Source organism: Amphiura filiformis, chromosome 6 (genome assembly GCF_039555335.1).
Source record: "Amphiura filiformis chromosome 6, Afil_fr2py, whole genome shotgun sequence".
NCBI classification, from domain to species: Eukaryota; Metazoa; Echinodermata; class Ophiuroidea; order Amphilepidida; family Amphiuridae; genus Amphiura; species Amphiura filiformis.
In genome coordinates, this window is record NC_092633.1 from 8167738 (window position 1) to 8185434 (window position 17697).

At 33.4% G+C, this 17697-nt stretch overlaps 1 protein-coding gene across 1 annotated transcript; it reads right to left on the reverse strand.

Annotated features, from left to right (window-relative positions):
• Positions 1–54: 54 nt before the first annotated feature.
• Positions 55–9998, reverse strand: LOC140154930 (uncharacterized). The gene is made up of 5 exons (XM_072177590.1): positions 9861–9998; positions 8274–8646; positions 6250–6318; positions 4625–4957; positions 55–4375 (listed from the first exon to the last, which is right to left on the reverse strand). Exons 2-5 carry the CDS (start codon positions 8577–8579, stop codon positions 4076–4078), a joined length of 1008 nt encoding a protein of 335 aa, XP_072033691.1. The 5' UTR covers positions 8580–8646; positions 9861–9998; the 3' UTR covers positions 55–4075.
• Between the last annotated feature and the right edge of the window lie 7699 nt (positions 9999–17697).

Here is a 17697-nt window from a genome sequence, read left to right on the forward strand (position 1 = left end):
CATTAATTTATCATAATATCAATAACAAAACAAAAGCAAAAACACTAGCAAAGACACATTTTCTTCCAGATAGTTTTATTAGTAACTCTAACCAGTTGTATCACAATAATAGTGCATTTACTTTATTAAAGCGTTATACTTTGTATATCAAATCAAAGTGTTTCCTTTTGATTACATAATTTTACCAACAAAATACATTTTTATTTGAATGAAATAACGGATTTGTTACAAGGAACTAGTTTCAACTGGAACATTTACGTCAGAAATGAAATATTTTTATGACGATATTTGTGTTTCTAAACTTTTTACGAAAATTCTTAGACGATCGCCAAAACTGGGAAAATTTATTGTATTGATGATGATTTTCAATCTGGAGGGTTTTTTTTTGTTTAGTTTTACAGTAACAACATAACAGAATATCACTAATAATTGTAACAAAGGTTGTAAAAATTTAATTGAATCTAACATAATAACATATAACGATATTGCTGCAAGCGTTTGGTATATGAGTCCTGTATTGTACGTCACATTGCAACATGTGCAAGGAGTAATGTCACAATTATTCATCATATTCTGCAAATTATTGTTGTCACTGTTTTATTCTTTTTCGGTATAAAAAAATATATATACATTTTCTACATATTCTTGACATATATATAGTATTAGGTAAATATTATAAATTTCCCTCTTTATCATGACTTCCTCCTATTTTTACTTTTAGTATCCACCTGCATTATTGTATGGCCTCTAAGGTTTACCAATTCAAAAGAAAAGAATGTGCTAAAAAAATTCATGGATAAATTTGGAGAAAGTTTTGCACTTTTCTCAGAAAATAACTACACACAACAGGGGCTATTTTAACGTGCCTCACTGTCACGTACGTGACGAGATAAAATATTCGTGCAGTGACAATTAACAATCCGAGTAGATATGCTTTAATAGTAGACAATGGTAGAGCCTTTCTTATGGTCACATTCAGGTAAAAATGTCAATTTTTTTATTTTTGAAACACGCTCTACTTCATCAACACTTTTATCTCATTGCACGATCGTGACAGTGAGGCACGTTAAAATAGCCCCTGACACACAAGTAACAAAACTCAAAAGTTATGTATATTATAGGAGCAAGGAATCAAATTACCATGATTACTTTACTGAAATTTCAGTGATTCAAGACAATTGGTTCATTATATATGTTAAGAAATGAGGTACATTCTAGCGGTACCTCTTTTCTTATCATAAATAACGTACCGCTTGTCTTGAGTCACTGAAATACCAGTGTAGTAACTAGATTCCTTGCCCCTATAATATACATAACTTTTGTTACCAATGTGTTATTATTTTTTGAGAAAAATGCTAAAATAGTCACAAATTTATCAAGGGGTGTAGTACCACCTTAAATTGAGACATGGTCTGGTAACACTGGTTCATTGAAAACGAGAGTTAATTTTTTTTAGAAATAAATCTGATATGAATAAATCTGATATTATAGAACACTGATAACCTCTATTGTTAAAAAATTACCCATCTTAAGAGCACCGACCAGATGGTTCATGATTCACTTTTGCTTCCAAAGATAGGAAAGTGGCCCAAGCTGTTTGAGGACTACTTTACACAATTGGCCGTATCTTCGCTCGTAGACCACTGATTTGATTGAAACAAAGCTTATGTAGTAGCGAAAGAAATTACCTTAACGACCAAGTGAAGAATTATTTTCTAAATTGAAATACTTTATCATAATATCAATAACAAAACAAAAGCAAAAAAACACTAGCAAAGACACATTTTCTTCCAGATGGTTTTATTAGTAACTCTAACCAGTGTATCAAAATAATAGTACATTTACTTAATTAAAGCGTTATACTTTGTATATCAAATCAAAGTGTTTCCTTTTGATTACATAATTTTACCAACAAAATACATTTTTATTTGAATGAAATAACGGATTTGTAACAAGGAACTAGCTTCAACTGGAACATTTACGTCAGAAATGAAATATTTTTATGACGATATTTGTGTTTCTAAACTTTTTACTAAAATTCTTAGACGATCGCCAAAACTGGGAAAATTTATTGTATTGATGATGATTTTCAATCTGGAGGTTTTTTTTATTTAGTTTTACAGTAACAACATAACAGAATATCACTAATAATTGTAACAAATGTTGTAAAAATTTAATTGAATCTAACATAATAACATATAACGATATTGCTGCAAGTGTTTGGTATATGAGTCCTGTATTGTACGTCACATTGCAACATGTGCAAGGAGTAATGTCACAATTATTCATCATATTCTGCTAATTATTGTTGTCACTGTTTTATTCTTTTTCGGTATAAAAAAATATATATACATTTTCTACATATTCTTGACATATATATAGTATTAGGTAAATATTATAAATTTCCCTCTTTATCATGACTTTCTCCTATTTTTACTTTTAGTATCCACCTGCATTATTGTATGGCCTATAGGGTTTACCAATTCAAAAGAAAAGAATGTGCTAAAAAATTCATGGATAAATTTGGAGAAAGTTTTGCACTTTTCTCACAAAATAACTACACACACTAGTAACAAAAGTTATGTATATTATAGGAGCAAGGAATCCAATTACCATGATTACTTCACTGAAATTTCAGTGATTCAAGACAAGTGGTTCATTATAATTTTATGTTAAGAAATGAGGTACATTCTATCGGTACCTCTTTTCTTATCATAAATAACGTACTGCTTGTCTTGAGTCACTGAAATTCCCTATAGTAACTGGATTCCTTGCCCCTATAATATACGGTACATTACCTTTTGTTACCAATGTGTTTTTATTTTTTGAGAAATATGCAAAATTAGTCACAAATTTACCAAGGGGTGTAGTACACCTTGAATTGAGACATGGTCTGGTAACGCTGGTTCATTGAATACGAGAGTAATTTTTTTTAGAAATAAATCTGATATGAAATACTAATGCTTTCTCAAAGTATAGGGTCCATAACGTTATATTTAAGAATCGAAAGAGCTTTTATGCTCATAGGAGTGCCAATAACAATTAATAACAATTGACGCAGATATTGTAACATACTTTGGACCCTCTTTCAAAAACGATTACTTCAATTGTAAATCCCTACCACCACATTAAAACTTTATTTTTACAATATTAATTAATTACAAAAAACGTCGTAGTACTGTTTTCGGACATTGATAATGTCAAATAGCTATCATATACAACAAATGACATCAAAACATTCAAACATTAAAATTAACAAAAAAAAATATTAAAAAATATAACGATTAAGTCTAAATATCAACTATGAAACACCAAACACTGTTTGTTCACCTGTATGCTAATATCAAAGACGGATTTACCCAGATTTGCATTTTTTCTAGCTCGATCGTAATTTACTAATTTAACAGCCTCGAAGAAACCGAACTACTTAAAATTATCCCTCCTCGTTATAAAAATATTATTATTCTACCATAGAAAAATAATTTCTGTTCATAATGTTGAAATTTGGGAATAGTTTCACAAGATATACTTTGTATACACTATACAACATTATAAAATGGGTATCTTTACCATGTTAACCTTTTCAAAAGTTATGTATACATATTGGTTTTTGTCTCGTGAATAAGTTATTTTCCCAAAAGGCCTAAAAAATGCTATGTCTCAAAGCCCCCGCTTGCGTTCGTTTTTTCGCCCGTCATGTCAGTTGAAACGGCAAATTCATTTTTTTTATTTCCCTTTTTTTTTGTTTAGTTTTTACCGTAAAATCATGAAATTTTGTGACATATTTTGAAGAAAATTTACTCGATTCGATAATCGCATCATAATTGTTATAAAACAATTGATATTGTACTTCAAATGTGTAAATCAACCACAATATTATGATGTGTACTTTTGAACACTCGAAAATGACATCTTAATTCAAAATTTAAAAAAAATTTAAAAAAAAACTGCCATGGGCTTTGAGACATAGCATTATCATTTTTAGCACAATCTGTTGTTCTTGTATCGTGCGAACTATTTACAAATGTCAGGTTACATATTCTGCTTAATTACTTTCCTTTAAATAAAGATGAGATTAAAACCCACCGCCGAACCCGCCGCCGAAACCTTGTGGTGGTGGAGGCCCGTAGAGAGGTGGTTGAGGACCGAAGAAGTTACCCCCTGGAGGTGGTGGAGGTCCGTAGAGAGGCGGTTGAGGACCGAAGAAATTGCCCCCTTGAGGTGGCAGAGCTCCAGGTCGTGGTAAGCTAGTGAAACCCGAAGGTCCGAAAGCCGAATTTGAGAGAGGTGAGCCGAAAGCACCGAATGATGGATTTGGGTCGAAGGCATTGCGTCCATAAGACGAAGGACCAAAGAGACCCGAACCAGGTGGTAGCTATAAAAGAAAGATGAGAAACGTCGAATGACCCATCAAAGTTATCTTTTGAAAAAAATTGACATGTAAAACAATAATGCAGAAACAAAAGATGGTCTAATGGAGTCTAAGAAGATCCAAAAAGAAAACTGTTAGAAAGATGAGAATAAGATGAGTAGAAAGAAGAGAAGAAATATAAAAGCCGGATCTGTTTCAAACTTTATTGCCTTAAAAAGAAAAAAAAAAGAAGAAAGGGTTTTTTATACTTACATTCAGTAAGGCATCACGTCCTCCAAATCGATCAAAACTCCCGAAACGATCATCAAACCGGTCACGTCTATCATATCGATCATGGTGATCATCATGATCATGGTGATCATGGTGATCATGGTGATCGTGGTGATCGTGGTGATCGTGGTGATGATGGTCATCATCAAAGCGTCTGGGTCCTGGCCCTTCAAGACGGACAGGGACAGGTTTGTGGATTCGTCTTACAATGGTCACAGGGCTAGGAGATCGTCTGTCATCATCAGGTGCATCAATAATGCGCACTGGTTCGAGAACTGGTGAGGCAGATCTAGGGCGTTGTCGGCTTATTATCACCTACAATGAAATCAAAAAGAGCTATCACCAGATGCATTGAAAACATACATTTTGTACAAGTAATATCACTCATAGAAATTATTTGTTGGGCTTACTTAGAATTTTGAGGTTACCTGTTGCCTCAACCTTTATGCTAGCTCAAATCCGCCTTGGTTAGCAGTACTTAATTGGATGGGTTTTACAACTGAATTGTTTACTTAAAAGTTTAATTCACAAAACATTCAGTGTGGTATATATAGTGTAGCAAATGTCATCAAAGAGTGGTCCCGTATGAAGTTTATTAAGCTGAATTTTATGCGGGAAGTAGTCAAATTTTGACAAATTCAAATGAAGTTAAACTTGGTTAACTTATTTTGTTTAAATTGCAACAACTGCCTCAGGATCTAAGTATTTCTAGCTTGAAAAAACGAGTACTGTAGCGAAAAAAGAAAAATGGACTTAATCGTGTCAAGTTGAGCGAACACTAAAACGTTGATGAATGTGTTTATCGCTCGTATGACATAGTGGCGTATCACGAAAACGGCCAGAGATAATCGCAACGTTAATACCCCTTTGTTATATATTACCCCTTTTTTGAATGGGTAGGAAAAATAGATGTAGTAATTGTAATTAGTCATTAAACTTATACGCCAGTATGTCAAATTTTTTGAAAAATGATTCTCTAGCCAAAATTGTATGCGTGTTTTTCTTGACATGAGTTTTCTTATGCTTAAAATCATTCATGATCACTTATTTTTGTTTCACTTCATCTTTATATATTTCAGGACAGCCGTTTTTGTGACTTAAAATATAATTATATTCTTGGGCATTACCCAGCAAACACACGTTTTACAGAAAATGCCGGGTTATATATAAAGGGTATAAAAACGATTTAATAACATTCCTAAAACATTTTTGAAAACATTCTAACAAAATGTTATATAACTGTTGGCACTATTTTGCAAAAATGTTTGCCCAAAATATTTTACAATAACGTTTTAAAAACGCATATTCATGATCTTTATAACCCGACCTTTAAATGTTATAAAAATGTTTTGAATAAACGTTTTAGGAACATTTTTGTGTTTGCTGGGTACATAACCACAATTTCCTTGCAGCTGACGCTTGCGATTTTCGGTCTTATTGACTACTACTAGAAGTGTATTGTGTCAGTTAGTGTTTCTTTTACATGTATCAGCAAATATATCATATTTGGATTTCCTTTACATTAAAAAAGGAGTTTGTGTGGAATTACACCGTATGGTTTGTGAATGGTGTGCTATTAAAATAATTACAAAATCTTGATGTTTTACCTCTGTTGGTCCTACTGGATCTGGTCGGCGACGGATGACTTCAGGAGTCTGTGGTCTGATCACTATCACCTAGAATGGGAAAAAGAAGAATTAAAATATCACAGATATACTTTTATAGGTGCTGCGGTTCTTGAGTTACGTTGTAAAGAGGGCTGAAACAACAACACTTTTGTAAATCGTACATAACTCATCAACAACAATAAATTAAGCAAGTTTGCAAAGTATACGATTTGTAGAATGGACTTTTGCAAAACATCAAGGTGTTAATTTTCAATAATATATTGAACTAGATAATGAAAATCGATTTTTAGGTTGCTTCGACCAACAATACCTCGTCTACCCTTAAATGGTCCCTGCTAACACTTTGCACACCTTTTAGATGGTGACATTACAAAACGATAATTAATCTGGCAGTCATGCATCATATAACAAACCAATTATATCTGTACGCGTAGTTGCTCACAGTTTGATGCATGGAATTTAAATTTAAGAGTTAAAAGTAACAAACTAGTATCGATTGTTGACTTGTTACTTTTAAAATACACAACATGGACTTAATCTTGAAAGAAACGGTTCAGGATAATAGCAAGATTAGGTGAACATGGAATGAAGTTCACAATAATAACTTTTCTTGCAGTATTGAAACTCAGCTTAGGGCCTTTTACTTTAAACTGTTTCACAGAGCAATTTGCACAAACAAATTCCTTCATAAAATTGGTAGAATTGATTCCCCACTTTGTAGTTTTTGTAATAATTCTGAGGAATCCTTGGTGCATTTGTTTTGTGATTGTGATAAAATCAAATGCTTGTGGAACAGTCTGACCCAATTTATTAAAAGCAAAACTGGTGATAATATTACAATTTTGAACTACCAAAAAATGTTTGGGATTAATGTTTATGACTCTGAGCACAAAATTGTAATCAACTTTCTTGTATTATGTTTGAAGTTTTATATTCATAGATGTAAATTTCAAAAGACCTCTCCCAGTTTCCAAGCTTTTATGAACTTTGTGAGAATGAAACTTAATACTGAATATAGGATCGCAGAAGGTAAAGGTAAATTGAGCAAACATTTTAAGAAATTTTCGTTTGACCTTAATGAGGATTGAGATCAATTTGCCTGCCATCCTATTTTTTATTTGCATTTCCTCGCCTTTAAACCTTTTTTTTCACATTCTGTGCACAGCTAATGAAAATAACATGGGAAACTTGTCCTTGTGTCTGTCTCATTGTTGTCTGTGTTCGTTTTGTTCTGTCTTTTCTGGTATTAAAATGTTTATATCATAAAATCAGCCATCATTTATATTTTGTAATTTGTTAATAAATCATAGACAGTAACATTATGGCTGTCCAAAGATAAAAAAAAAAAAAAAGATTAGGTGAACATACGTGAACGTGTGATGTCAATTTGGTGCCATTCAAGAGTGCTGATTGGTTACAGCAGTATCACGTGACATCACACGTTTACGTACCGCGTTCACGTTCGTTCACCTAGTTGTCTAATAAAGCCTTCACAAAAAGTAACGCAGCCGTTATAAATACAGTATAGCTTCACAACTAATAATCCTATTCACAATAATTTAACATAGAAAGAACGATGGTGTATTTACGCCCATACGTCCAATGTCGTTCAATATTAGCAACACAGTAGTGTTATTGATAAAAAAATAGGCCCTTCCCGAATTAAAAAGTTGCAGTAAATTGTATTGATTTGAATTCAGCGCGAAGATAGTGGCGGGTTTTCAATGCCACAATGCTTGCGTAATAACCATTGATTGCTGGTAAAATGCAACTTTTAAAGTTAAGTATTTTTTATTTAAAAACACTACTGTGTTGCTAATATTGAACGACATTGGACAAATGGGTATCAAAATGTACACCATTCAGTTAAACCATTGTTTTTTCTATGTTGAAATATTGTGAATACGATGAATGGTTCTGGGCGTATTTATAGCGGCTCCATTATTTTTTGTGAAGGTTTCATATTTTGGATCAGATTGCTCTATTGCGTCTTAAGGACTTACCTGAGTTGGTTTTTGTGGAGGAGGCTCAATAATTGGTGGCGAGGGTTCATTGATGACCATAACTTGTGTATTAGGTGCAGGCGCGTGCACGTGTGGTGGTGGAGTACGTGGTCTAACCACCGATGTAGGAGTGTACGGCCTATGATGGTGTGGAGGAGTATGCGGTCTGGGAAGTGGATAAGGCTCTGGATATGGTACTGGGTATGGTTCTGGTTCTGGTTCTGGAGCAGCATGTCTTTTACGTAGACCACGTCTTCTCGGACGCCACGTCCACGGAAACGCAAACAGTATATAAGTAAACAGCATACAAGAAGGATGAGGACCGCAGCTACACAGGCTACGATGATGGCGATGAGCACTTCTTGTTGAAGTCCTGTGATGAAGAAAGAAAGTTGGGAATTATTTCAATAATTGATATTAAGGTATTCAAATGAATGTGTTGAGGCAGTTGAGGCAGTTAGGGGCTGTGCCAAAAAACACTTGCCACCCCCCCTCGGCCTGCCAAAAAATCCCCCCCCGGCACATTTGACTATTGCACTCGCGCGGAGTGCAATTGTCTTGTTCTTTAAATAGCAAAAATAATCAACAGTAATTGACCAATCAAATGTTAAGAATCTTTGTATGAATTGTATAATTTTTAATATCGTGTGCATTATTTGGTAACTGGATACTTCCATTATTATCAGCATAATTATAATGACTTTACTGGATATCAGAGTTCGCATACTGAGCTGCAATAACATTGTACCGCGATCAGGCATTTCACAAATGGTCATGATGCAGTCATGTCTACAGTAGAATTCACCACCACCTTTGCAGGACTTAAACCCCATTAGAAGCTATTAAACCAAGATAACACTTATTGAAAACAGCTCAACTATGTTAAATCAGATCTTCTCTGGTTAAATCCACACTACACATGTTTCTGTTTTACCTGTGCAATGAGCAATGAGCTGGTATTATAGTTTCAGGTGGGTGAACGATTATAAAGCAAACGCAAGGTAACAATAATGTGTGAGCCTTTGTTTACGAAATGAGACAATAGTCTGCATATTGTTAACCAGTATTCTTGAAAATGAGAAACATAATGGTTGCAGACTTAACACGGTTTGGAAATAATGTCTTCATATTTTTGGTGTTATCTGTCGTTTACATATCCTTCCTAAAACACAAAAGTACGACCCTTTCCAAACACCTAAATTAGCTAAAAATTTAGGACATTTTACAAAACTATATTTTCTAGAATTTCAGAGAGAACTTTAAATATTGGCCGGTTATTTTTCACACAGTGACGTTAACTATGCAATGCCCTATTACCTATAACATACACTAAAACACCAAAGTGCAAATATTTCCAAACACCTAAATTAGCTAAAAATGTAGGAAATGTTCCAAAACTATATTTTCTAGAATTTCAGAGAGTACTTTAAATATTGGCCGGTTATTTTTCACACAGTGACGTTAACTAGGCAATGCCCATATACCTATAACATGCACAGTTTGTAGAGGTCACGCGTCAATGGTGAGAGTACTGTGTATTATGTATAGGAAAATGGACAGTAACTGCAGTATGTAAAGAATTCGTACCTGTAGTTGGGGCGCTACCTCCGTTAATATTGACTACTGTTTCTGAGGGGTTCCCAATAGTTCCTCCAGTCGGTTCGGATAATCGGACAGTAAATCGCTCCCCACTGTCATCTTGAACGTCATTGATAATAGTGACATCCACAGTACGTGACTCTACATTGGGGTTAAAATCTATCACGGCATTTAAGGCGACATAATCATCACCAGAAGCCGCGGATGTTTCCAAAGTAGTAACACCTATAGCATTGAACAAAGATATGAAGAAAATAAATTATTAGCATCATCATAATCAATCAATTATCATCATCGTCATCATCATTATGCATCATCATCATCATCATCATCATCATCATCATCAGCATCATCATCATCATCATCATCACCCACATCATCATCATCATCATCATCATCATCATCATCATCATCATCATCATCATCATCATCATCATCATCATAGTCATCATAATCATCATCATCATCACCATCGTCATGTTCTCAGGAAGTTTCTACTTCAAACGACAAACAGCAAAATACTCACGAACTGATCCAGATTGGCTTCTGTCTCCAGTCCTCTCAACAACAAGTCGGACTCGTTCACTGCCCTCGTAAGCCTCAACGCTAGATTCTCGAAATCGAAAAGATGCTGGATGTGGAAGAAATTTCAAAATGAAACAGAAAAGTTGAGTTTGAAGATTACGCATTTAACATATAATCTATGTAAGAGTGGCCACAACAATAAAAATACCGAGTTTTAAATTCGGTAACTGTTGCTTTTGATCAAGATATGGCTCTATGTAAGAGTTATCGCTATAGTCATCATTAATTGAGACATAGCCCTGAAAGATAAAAAAAACCCATTAGCATTCAGGAATAAAAATTACATTTAGTACATTACTGTTCAGATCACTGTGGTATTTTGATATATCGGCATAGAAAAATTGCCGTCACACAAAGTTGGCTAGATAGCATTTGGATAGTTAAATTCAAATTCAATATAGGACGTCCTATTTGGGCTAGTTAAATGTTGGTCCCTCAGGCTAGTTAAATGGTAGTACCTCAGGCTAGTTACAGTTTTGTGGGCTAGTTGAATTGGCTAGAAACCGATCGCTAGATCGCTCAGTTGAGTGTACAAACTCAGATGTAGAGATGTATTCAATTCCATTTAAATCAATGTTCTATTATTGACACAGATAAAGAAAGTTGTATAGTTGTTCACTGTGCTATATTGTATTATATACTTGTGATCTAATATTCTATAGCCAGTGCTACATCACCGTGGTCTGAGCTGAATGGGATATGCTTGTTCTTTTCATAATAATAATATTCTCAAACAGTTGAATTAATATATCACATTATTATCGTACGATTCAAAACCATTTCGGTGAAAATGCAGTTAAATATAATGTGAACCAAGAATGCGAAAAACAATCATTGTTTGGTTAAGTTGTACTTCAGAATATTTGTCTAAATATCTTAGTGGTCTTCGAAGTAAAAACTGGCCTCAAATAATTTCAGAAGCATGGAATAAACAATTCAGTCTTCGGTGATCCGCGTTTCACTTTGCTACATGTAGCTTCAAGTGTCTTTTTTTTTGTTGTTGTGAGAAACTGAAATCCCAAAAAGAGTGATTTTTATTCCAACAAGCAAATCTATAATTTTGAAAATAAATGGGTTTTTTTTATCTATTTTTTTATTTTTGTTGTACTTTTTTAAATCAGGACAATACCTAATATTGAAAATAGTGCAGTGTAATCAGCATTGGTATGTGTTCGAGCAGGAACTCAAATCCGGGATCAACTTCATACATATTATAAAAATAAGTTGTAAATATTGAATCATATAATCATGCTGCAATAACATTAATTTTACTAAATAAAAACTCAGCATTAAAAATGCTCTTAGTCTTAGGTTAACAGTTCTTAAATTAATTAAAGGAGTATTTCGTGATCCTAGCATCCTCTTTTATGACATTTTTCAGTACATATCCACGAAAAAGCATATTCCCAAAATTTCAGTTGATTCCGATTTGCGTGTGCAGTTATGCATGATTATGTGTATTACACTGCTCCATAGACAATACGTTGTAATTTCGTTCTTGCACCAGAACGAAATTCAAATTTCAGTTCTTTGCTAAATTAATTGCAAGTATTTTGTTTTATGCCTTTCATATATAAAAATCTCAACTTTTTTTGAGAAAAGTGGGGGATGAGGCTGTGGATCACGAATTTTATGTGTTTGCCTTTCATAATAAATTTTGCGAATTAAAAAGCAGCAGTCGATATCACCGTAGGTTCCACAGTATGCACTCTTAATTATCATGATGTATATTGTGCCTTTCACCTGTTCTGATAATGACCTTGTTGCAGTCAAACTCACTGACTTGGAAAAAACTTTATTAAACCTACCAATACTTTACTACACCCAGAGCCAGGCTAACTGTTTACTTCTGCACGATGCAGTACGTTGTACATGTATGTAGCCTACCAGAGCAGGAAAGGAATAATCGTGACAAGGAGTTGTACAACACTAACAAAAAGATTTCTACATGCCAGACTGGTTTAATCGCTATTGTTTTTAATGACCTCAAAATTGTCACTGGAAGGCAAAATGTTATGAACTGAAATTGTATTCAGCAACACGGCAGTTAATTAACACGTTGTCGATTTGTATAATAGGAAATAATGTCATAGCATAATGAGTTTGATACGTCAACTTATCTATTTTATGCAATCTAATTTGAACAGCAAATTTATCGAAGATAAGCAAACGGGTTGGTTAAAATAATGTGGTTGTTTGCTGCTGCCATTGTTGTTATTGTTACTATATCAGACATGTCAGATGTTCTATTTTATCATTGAGTTTTTGTTTTAATACTTCATGAATAAAAACAGCACATTGTGGCCGGAGAACTAAATCAGGGCGATTACAACACATTTGTTTTAAATAACAATAAAATTATTTAAAAAAAAGTTTAGAATAACAAGTCCATCAAATAAAGTGTACAATACGTCATATTATGCCAAAGTATAATTTACTTAAAGCAAGTAAGTTACACTACAAAGTACTTTTAGAATCATTTGCATCATGAACAATAAGATTTTAAATTAAAATGCCACTACATAGAAGTTGGAAGTGAAGGATTCAAATATAATTTCACCAGTGTATGTGCCACCATTAATCGATAGATTCGAATTTAACCAATGAGATACAAGTATATTTCAAGTCAGGTTTAGGTTAACAATTATATAATCTCATATAACTAAATATACCGCAATACCAGTTTGACTGAGAGCCAAATAATTTACTTGTTAGAATCTTCACAAGAAAATACTACATGTTACTTTTCACGCTGCCCTTTGAAGTTTATCCCCAATCTTTCCAAACAATTTTTTATTCCTTATGACATAAAGGGCCGGATTTACAATGTGACCGATCTATTGTGTTTTGATTCCGTAATAATAATGAATAATAATAACCCAATAATAATAATAATAATAATAATAATAATAATAATAATAATAATAATAACAATACTTTTATAATAATAATAATAGAAACGTCACTATAACCCATTAACAACAATAAATCTAGCAAGTTTTCAAAATATATGATTGGTAGAATGAACTTTTGCAAAACTTCAAAGTGTTATTTTTCAATAATATATTGATTTAGATACTGCAAATCGACCAACAATACCTCGTCTACTCTTAAGGACACTCACGCATCTTGAAGAAAGAATTCATAAAACAACACAGGTTACAGTGGTAGGGGCCAGTCATACTGTCGTGTCCAGGGGCCAGCTAAATGTAAATCTGGCCCCTGTTTAAAACACTTTCTCTAGCCATATGCCAAACTGAGACAAAATGATCAGATAAAATTATATAGGCCAGTTTAAAAGTCGTGGTATACAATGCATTGCCGCTGGCATTTCATGTACTTCAAGTGGTTTTTGATTTGTCCATTGTTACATTATTTTGAAAGCAAATAAAACGATTTGTAAACCCCAATTTATAATAGTTGGTCGTTGGTGGTAAGTACTTGCTTATATTCAATGTCTAGACTTCTTAGCAAGTAACGAATTGATTGGTAAATGAACACTTCGCTCAGGAATACGATTGAATTATATGTTTAATAAATAAAATTTATTTCAATGAAGTTCAAATATGTAGTGTAATTGCCTTTATTTAACGTTGTTTGTTGTACACCGTGTTAAACCTGTAAGGACACCTATATTTTAAAGATAATACAAATAACCCATAAGCAATTAAAATAGGTTAATAATCAAATTAATGGATACATTAGACCAATTAAAAGGGCATCAAGTTTGCCTCTAGAAAAATATACACATTCATTTAGATACTCAGGAGTTTAGGATATTGGGCTTTGCGACTACATTTTTTTAGTTTCGTAGCAATTAAATTAGTAAATAAGCATTTCCTATTAGCAAATCAAGTAAGATATCTCTCAGTTTAGTTAATATTATCAGTGTTTTGAAAGTAAATGTTAAGAACATCAGTAATAATAACAATGCAACTTCTGGAAATTTTGTACAACAAAACATAGCTTCAGAAAGTTAATGATGTTAGAAAAGAGCTTGGTTATAATGATGCAAAATATTTACATGAGAATAGTAAAAAAATAAGTGAGGTCCAAAAGTGAGATCACAGGAAAACGAATTCATAAAGGTAAAAATAATAAAATATTCATTAAAATCAGGACCGAAATTGTTGTCAGTAAAACAATTACATCTTTGCAAAAATCTGATGCCAACATTGTAACACGTTAATTCATACAATGCAAGGTTGGTACCGGGGCAACCTTACAAAAGTTACCGCACTGTACTCCTGCGGAAAGACTCCTGTTTTATGACCGCGTAGTTCCAAAAGACTCCTGAAATTTACAGAAAAAGAGCGCTGAAAGATCCTTGATTGTAATAGTTTCAACTATAAAAGACCACAAAATTGCTATTTTCTGTCATTTCTGGATTTTTTATGGCGATTTTCAACCAGAAAGCCAAGAAATACCTTAGATTTTGACAATTTGCAGCACCAAAAGACACTTTGCCTATACCCCGTCAGCTCCCAAAGACCCATCATTTCCCATTTCCACATCCACAGGTAGCGTACCCACCAATGATGCTGTTAACTCGCAATTTCGCACTCTTATCATTTACAAATTATAAGATTATAAAAAAGGTTTTCAGCGAAAAGGCTGCAAGATGTCCTATCATCAATTATTGATTCTGAACAGACTGGGTACATCAAAGAATGACAGGGACAACAATGGAAGATGTTGCAAAAATGAAAGTATTACTGGGGTATTTCAGTTTCTAGATTTTAGTAAAGCTTTTGACAGCATGGAAATATACTATATATATTTTGAATACCTTAAAACCCGAACTTAAGGGCTATGAACGTTTGCACAGTATTTTTTGTGGGACACGAGAGCACATCAGACATATCGAATTACATTCTGAATACGAGGAATGTCCTTCTGATATCAAATAATTTTGATTTTTGTTTTAATTCGCGATATAATACAAAATTTATGCCAAATTATTAAAAATTGATATTTTTAACATTTAACAGTCCTCGAATTAAAATTCATAAATCTAATGATATTTACTTAAAGTGTATGTAGCTGGGAGGAAAGAAAAGCTGGCGATCATTTGAAAATTGAAATCTTTTGTATTGAAGATCTTGATTTTGTATCCCCAAACACCTAAAAAATTGAGGTCTTTTGGGAAAAAAAAAATATGTATCTTCAATACGAAATGTCAAAATTTCAAATGCTACATACACTTTAAGTACACATCATTAGATTTATTAATTTTACTTCGAGGACTGTTAAATATGAAAAATAAACAAAATATCAATTTAATAATAATTTGCCATAAAATTTGTATTATATCGTCAATTAAAAAAAAAAATCAAAATTATTTAATACATACCAGAAGAACATTCCTCTCGTATTCAGAATACAATTCGATATGTCCGATGTGCTGTCATGTCCCATAAAAAACTGTGCAAAGAGCCCTTAAAAGGCTACAAGTCTTTAACTTTTGTCTAGACTTATAAGACAACTTATAATGGCATACGCTGATGCATTGTTCAAATTGATGTAATCAATAATTATCAGGTAATATGGTAGGGTCCTCATACGCAGTTGTCCTCTTATCCGAAGTATTGTCGTGCAAAATAAGACGCTGTTAGAGCATAATTGCCATTAAACTATTCTTTCGAAATTTTAGCAAAATTGATGTACGTATAATTATGAATGTGGACAATTGTCTAAAAGCACCGATCTTTAAGGAAGGCATGAGAGAACAATGGGCTTTAGAACTACTAGTTGGTAGTACCAATACATATACATATAGTGTACCTCCATAAGGAAGCACCGATCTTTAAGGGGGTGCTACACCCCTGCCCAATTTTGTGCCTATTTTTGCATTTTGCTCAAAAATGATAGCGCATTTGGAAGAAGTTTTTGGAGTTCGATTTAGAGCACTCTTTGCTAGGTATTATCGAACGTTTAGTCCCTGATATGATATTTGCACCCTCCATGGGTGATTGAATAAGATCCAACCAATCCTGCAGCATTCTGCCTATCATGAAGCCCATTGATTTTGAAACTAGTGAAAGGCTAGTGAAAGTATCTTACATAATGTTTTTAAAGCATGGTATTGCTTTAAAAGCACATCCTTCACGAGAACATTACAACTACATGGTAATCTTTCATGAAAACTATATATTTATAGGATACGATATCTTTCTCTAAAGAGTACAAAGGGGCAGATATGCTTCTCATATTCTTGCAAGTATCATCTTCAGAGTAAGGGTGGCACGTCTATTACTGAAGATGAAACCGTTATTGTTGAATGACGTGCGATAAGGCATCCTTTAATAAAATGCATCAAATCCTACCAATATTGGTGGTATTATTATTATTGATAATAATTATGTAAAAACACAGAAATCATGTAAACGAAGCAATATGCACTTATACTATATAGGCCTACTTATATTACAACATTTGTGCAAATAATAAGTATCTCAAAGCACATATCTATGTAATTGCACCTCATTCTCACCCGAATACCCGTCGAAATGATCAATATAAAGCTAAATATTTAACAAAAACATATTGTTAAGGTTGTTCAGGTTAAGTAATGTAAGTAATCATGTAATCATTAGACCACGTTTCCATTTCTAATTTACCTATTTTAAGAATAATTATGTCTCACATTATGCCACAATTTGATAATACAATAACCAAAGTGTAAGGAAAAAGGAAAGATTGGATAAAAGTACCTTAATCGCAGATTATCTTCTTTTGAGTATGAAATATTGACAGTTGCCTAGGGTGTGGTTGTGCTCGCACGTAAAATGAACCATTGCCCTTCTGAAGATCTAATCTGATTAAAAGTTGCAACACACTTTTTAGTAAACTTAAACAAGAATATTAGCAACTTACATTGACTCTGGCAGACGCTTATGCTGACGGCAAATGCCAACAGGAGAACGAAGAAACTTCGAACCTCCATTTTGGCAAAATGGCCGCTTGTTCCTTCTTCTGTTCAACTTTATTCCTTTTACCTAATATTGACTAGACTCAGTTCGTTATCATGGAAGAAAGAACTATCTACGGGTCAAGAAGCACAGGGGCTAACCTGTGTGCCTTCTGCGCGCGCAAGGTAATAATAAAGATTGCATTTGCCTCGCCCATCGTTCTTTCAAATATGAATAATAATATATTGTCAGAAGGACAATGGACCCAGAGAAGCATGAAGTTCAAAACCACTGGTAATTGTCGTGTATCTTTATACCTACCTACCTAC

Excerpts from the sequence above, each read along its gene's own strand:
- LOC140154930 (XM_072177590.1), bottom strand. The coding sequence starts at position 8,579 with ATGCTGTTTACTTATATACTGTTTGCGTTTCCGTGGACGTGGCGTCCG. Across the intron at positions 4,958-6,249 it reads ATCCAGTAGGACCAACAGAG|GTGATAATAAGCCGACAACG; the intron begins GTAAAACATCAA and ends ATTTCATTGTAG. Across the intron at positions 4,376-4,624 it reads GACGTGATGCCTTACTGAAT|CTACCACCTGGTTCGGGTCT; the intron begins GTAAGTATAAAA and ends TTTCTTTTATAG.